The 6,000-nt window shown below is 33.2% G+C and overlaps 1 protein-coding gene across 1 annotated transcript; it reads right to left on the bottom strand.

Annotated features, from left to right (window-relative positions):
- Positions 1–1,713, bottom strand: LOC139521622 (zinc finger protein 271-like). Its single transcript, XM_071315100.1, has one exon. It carries the CDS (start codon positions 1,711–1,713, stop codon positions 1–3), a length of 1,713 nt encoding a protein of 570 aa, XP_071171201.1.
- Positions 1,714–6,000: the final 4,287 nt, after the last annotated feature.

The raw sequence follows: 6,000 nt of genomic DNA, 5'->3' as shown, positions 1-6,000 counted from the left end.
CTAAATACTTTCACGCCAGTTATGTATTTTCATATGAGTGTTTAGAGTCGAATGTTTGAGAAACAGTTTTCCACATACGGGACATTCACACTCATAGAAACGTTGATGCCTCTTGCGATGAGATTTTAAACGATAGTTCTCGGAAAACTGCATTCCACAATCTTGACATTGATAAGGCTTATCACCTGTATGCATCCTCGTATGTCTGTCTAAGTCGTACTTCCGTATAAACTTGCTTAAACATGTCGTGCAGTTATAGGGACGGTCTAGATCATTCTCAAGACTAGACAGCTTCTTGTCTTTACTACATTTCATTAGATCAGTGTAGGCTTGCAACTTAGAATGTACTTCACGCCGACCAGTATAAGAGGATACGGTTTTATTGGATTTACCTGAAGTTGGCTGTGTCATGTTGCAACCAACACAAGTTGATCTCGGTTTAATATTTGGTCGACGTGGTACGGCACAGCCACCAACAGGAGTTGACGATGAGTATATGTTTGAGTCAGATGAATTACGTGTAGAATGGTGTTTTTGGTTTACATTGGTAGGAACTGATGGCTGTGTGTTGACATTAGATGATGCTCGTGAATTATTTGAGTCACCAGAGTTTGATAGTGAGTCTGACATGTTTTTAATGTCAACAGGAGGTAAACAATGTATTATCTCGTGGTTGACAAAGTTTTCCAGAGTTGTTGACATGATTTTAGAGTCTAATAGAGGTAAGCACAGCGTTGTCTCGTGTTCGGAGAAGTTTTTCAGTCCGACTGTCGTATTAGCAATGCTAGAAGACCTTTGTATCATGTTGTCGTTTACAGTAGTTATCGGAAGTGTCGTGTTTGGAACGATAGAACACATTTGTGGAGTCGTACTTGTTGTGATAGAAGTTTCTGTTAGTGTAACTATGTTGTCAGCATTAATTGATGATTTGACGTTTTGACACCAATCATGTACTTTCAAGTGGGCATATAAATTTGAATCATGGGAAAACTGTTTTTCACAAATAGGACAATTATATGATTGGGTACTTTTAATCATAGTAGTATCTGAAGAAACACTGTTGACACACTGTTTGTTTTCAATACATTTATGCTGAAGTCGCATATGATTGTTGAACGATGCCCTATATCTATACTCTTTTTCACATATTCTACATGGGTAAGATAGATTTTCGTGCGTACGTAAATGATACGTTAAAGAACTTTTTTGTTGAAACTTCCTGTCACATATACAACATGTATAATCAGTTATTTCCTTTTGGTGTGTTTTCAAATGTTTTTCAAAACGACCTTTGGAAAGGAATTTTTTATCACATTCAATGCATTGTTGTATTTTGTGACCGGTGTGGATTCTCTTATGAAACAACAAACTAGATCTCCAGCTGTACTTCCTGTCACATAGATTACAAGCATACGGTTTTTTATTTACGTGTATTTCGGGTTGCGAATGTGTTGCAGGTCTGTTATTTGTAAATAAATATCGCTGTAACTGATTTTTTCTTCGTTCCATCTGCTTTTCAACTTCGGTATTTGAGGGAGTTGATCGCGTAGTTGTATTCTTTACATCACCAATTGATTTTTCAGCTTGCGATTTTTTTTCTTTGTTAACATTGTCATAGTTATGAACTTTCACCACTATTTGTAAACCATCAAATTCATCCAACTCCAGACAATAGACATCACAGTCACGTGAAAGACATATAGTTATTGCCATTTCCTTTAATTTGAAGCACTATATTTATGAAGATTACAGCTATCCCAATATCTCAGAAAGTGTTGTTTTCTTTATCTGTAAAATAGAAAGAAATGACAACTTAATATTTCTAACGTTGTCTAACTTGGCTTCGCCTTATATAGTTGATAATGGTTTACTTGTGGTAACAATCTGCTCTATCCCCATCTCAGCTATTTTTTTTATATATATAATGACTCTCCGCTGTGGCGAGGGCATAACTATGATAGTGTTCTAAGAACCCATTTGTCATACATTTACTAGTACTATAGTATATAAATAACACATAGGTGAGACAGTAATTAAAAAAAAACTATCCGAATTCGAGCTTTGAAGATTATTTTTATCAAGAAGGAAAAAGATATTTCTGGTATGGAAGTATAGCCATTTAAATTTTTCGTTTCGCGCAAAAAATAAATAAATGAAGAATGTGTTCATGGGACACAGATAATGCCCCCGCTTGCATAAAAAGTTATAAAGGATCATTAATCAAGAACAGGAAACGTGATGCTACACAAAATTGTTCCTGATCTGAGTTTTGTGGTTATAAGCATTGTGTATAAATTGAATAATATTTGGCAAACTTAAGTAACTTTGAGAACGGAAACGAAAGATTCCGTATTTTCAATTTTTGACAACTGCATATAAATCTAGAACGGCAAAAGAGTCGCCACCAAAATTTAAACTTGATATGTGTTATGTGGTTATAAGCATTTTGTATCAGTTTCATAACATTTGGTTAAGATAAAATAAGGTAAGAGAACGGAAACATAAAAAAAATCAGCATTATTTTTTCATATTAAAAGGGACATTACTCTAGAACAGTAAAAAGACACCACCAAAATTCAAATTTGTCCTGTGTTATGTGGTAATCATCATTTAATATAGATAATTACTAGCTTTGTGTAACATGCACTTGTCTTGTATTGTTCATATAGTCCATTTTTAAAATAAGAAAATATAAATGGGGAGTGTGTTCATGGGACACATATGATGTACCGCATTTCATATAGCACTATAAAGGAAGATAAGTCTATCTAACGGTAAGAGTGACGCTACCCAAATTCGTTAGTGAGGTAATAAGCATTGTTTATAAAAATAGAATAAAAATAAATAAATAAATAATCTTTATTTCAAGAGGATGATCCCATTAGTTAAAACTAATCTTCCTGAGAGTCCTCAAAATAATAATAACATATTTATAAGTACATAGGGTATTATAAAGTTATATTATACACAATATACAATTGTATTTAAATAATAATGAAAAAGCATATTAATTTGCACAATTGATGAAAAATTTGTAACATTTTGTTTTAAAAGATACAAGTGTATTACTCATTTTTATTTCATTTGGTAAACTGTTCCATATTTGAGAACCTGAATATGTAAATGTTTTCTTTAAAAAATTTGTTTTTGGTTTTGGAAGATTTAATTGTTTTTCATCAGCTGAACGTAAGTTATAATTTTGATTATCAGTAAAATGAAAATTTTCTTGTAAATAGCCAATGATTTAAATACAAGTATTGCCTTTTGCTATTGAATGCGTTTTTCCACATTTAACCAGCGTAAACTATTAAACAATAAACTGGATGATGTCATTATGTCAGCTTCTACTATAACCCTAGTAGATTTCTTTAATAACTTATTAAGTTTATTTATTCCACTTTCACAACAGCTTCCCCATATATTGCAACAATAATCAAATAATGGCAGAATATAAGCATTAAAATAGATAATACGTATATGCATAGGTAAATATTTTCTTATCTTTTGTAATAAGTTGATTCTGTTTGATATAGTACATGACATTTTATCTATCTGCTGATTCCAATTTAGGTTTTTGTCAATATATAAACCAAGAAGTTTTTCACAATCTACATTTTCTATTTGTTCATTTGAAATATTGATATCTAAGATGTATGTATAACATTTAGTTGAGGCAACTTAAGTAAGAGAACGAAAACGAAAAAGTCACGCCATCCTAATTCAAACTAGATCTGTGTTTTCGGAAATAAACATTGTGGATAGGTTTCATTACATTTGGTGGAGGCAAACTTAATTTAGAGAAAGGAAACGAGAAATACAGCAAAGTTTCCACTTGTAAAGGGGCGTCACTCAAAAAGGGTAAATGAGACACCACCCAAATTTAAAGTTGATACGTGTTGGGTTTTGTGTGTAAAAGATTTATTACATTTGGTTGACGCAAACTTAAGTTAGAAAACGGAAACGAAAGATATTTTTCTAGAAAGGTATGCAACATGTAACTTATTATACATGTTGTATACCATGATATGTGTGTTCATATTATAAGCATTGTGTACAAGTTTAATAACATTTGTTTGAGGCGAACTAAAGTTAGAGAACGGACAGGGTCGTAACTAGGGTTCGAATTCAGGGGAGGCAGGGGTTTTGGGGCCGCCGAATAAGGTTCCTAAAAGAGGTGGTTGGGGGCGCAGCCCCGCCAATTTTCCCCTCTCATTAAAATGGCTAAAAAAATGGAAAACAACACATTTAATAAGTTATTGCATCCGAAGCGATTTTCTGGATTTACCTTCATCAGGACCCTTTTTCATTCGATTTCCTTACTTTAAGAAACATCAGTATTGCTTGAACCTGAAAGCAATTGTTATGCAAAAACAAGCTGAGATTGCTGTTCGGGTGAGCCAATGCTCCGTCTTGAAGGCCGTACTTTCACCTTTAATTATTAACATTAAATACATTGTGACCGCGGATGTTTTCTCAATAACATCTAGCTAAAATGACCCGTTTTCCTTCGTTTTTCTCAATAAAATCTAGCTAAAATGACCCGTTTTCCTTCGATTTCCTTTCTTTAAGAAACATCAGTATTGCTGGATCCTGGAAACAATTTTTATGCAAACAATAAACTGGTAAGTTAAAAAAAACCATATAAAGCAAGATCATAGAACGCAAGATATATTTTATTTTATCGAGAACCTGGAATTTCAATATTTTTGAAAGCTGAGTATATACTAGTATAGAAAGTCCCTACTACAACGAATGGGAGTGTTAAACTACTAAGGCATTGACCATAATGTTCTCGTACGATCGGGAAACGTTAAAAAAATTATCCAACTGCTGATTCAGCTAGTAACGAATTTCCGATATTATTAAAGATTCACAGTACAAAGGGAACTTCATATGCTTAATTGAGTCACTAAATAAATGTGAACAGTTATGTTTTATTCAAAATCATCGAAAAGCAAAGTTTAATATGTGTTCTCGTACGAATACTGAATAACAGACGGACGACCACAGGAACAAATAAAAACAAACAAATACTGAAACGTTTCACTATCGATCAAAAATCCATAAATGACATATATCACGTATCATGATAACACTGTTAAAACTGTAAACTTGTGTTGTTTATACTATAAATTCAAATTCTTCGTCGACATATTGTTAATATTTCATTTTATTACATCATAAAAAAAATTTGGTATAGAAAGTTCAGGAGAGGCAGTTGCCTCATAGGTAGTTACGGCCTGACGGAAAACAATTTTGGGATGTACAGACGGACGAGTGTCACACTACAACAGAGATATTAACATATCACTTTGCACCAACATATATTACATAGATTGAAATTGATTTAATATTGTAATTGACTTAAAACAAGCTTTCATTATCTGCGAGTATTCTAATTTCAATGCTTTGTCAGTTTGTGTCTTGTTTTTATGTTAGTTGTTTTTGTACCTTGTGTCTATCTTTTGAGTTACGCCAATTTGAACGGATTTTTTTAAGTTTGTTCTTATACTTTGCTATTGCACTACTGTCCCAGGTTAAAAGGACGGTTGAGCACCCACAAACTTTTTAACCCCGACTCATTGTTTAAGTGCTTGTCCCAAGTCATTAGCCTGTAGGTCAGTGGGTGTTGTGGGTTCATGTCTGTCAATTGTTTTTCGTAAATGATTGTGTTATAAATTACGCCTTTAACTTTCTCGTTTGACAAATGTTTGCATGTATGCCGGTGCCTTCTATAGCCGACTATATTGATTGTGTTTTTCTCATCGTTGAAGGTCATACGCTGGAATGTAATTGCTTACAGCCCTATATTTTAACGCATACCCCATTTCCTAAATTTCGACCGTATGAACTAGAATATTAATGTTTTTAAAAGGAATAACTAAGCAAAACTTTTGATCATTTTTTAGATGTCATATGCATTGAAGACCGATTGGTGACCTTCTGCTGTTGTCTGTTCTATGGTCGGGTTGTTGTCTCTTTGACACATTCCCCATTTCC

Source organism: Mytilus edulis, chromosome 4 (assembly GCF_963676685.1).
Source record: "Mytilus edulis chromosome 4, xbMytEdul2.2, whole genome shotgun sequence".
Classification (NCBI taxonomy): domain Eukaryota; kingdom Metazoa; phylum Mollusca; class Bivalvia; order Mytilida; family Mytilidae; genus Mytilus; species Mytilus edulis.
This window is presented reverse-complemented; position numbering and strand designations above follow the sequence as displayed.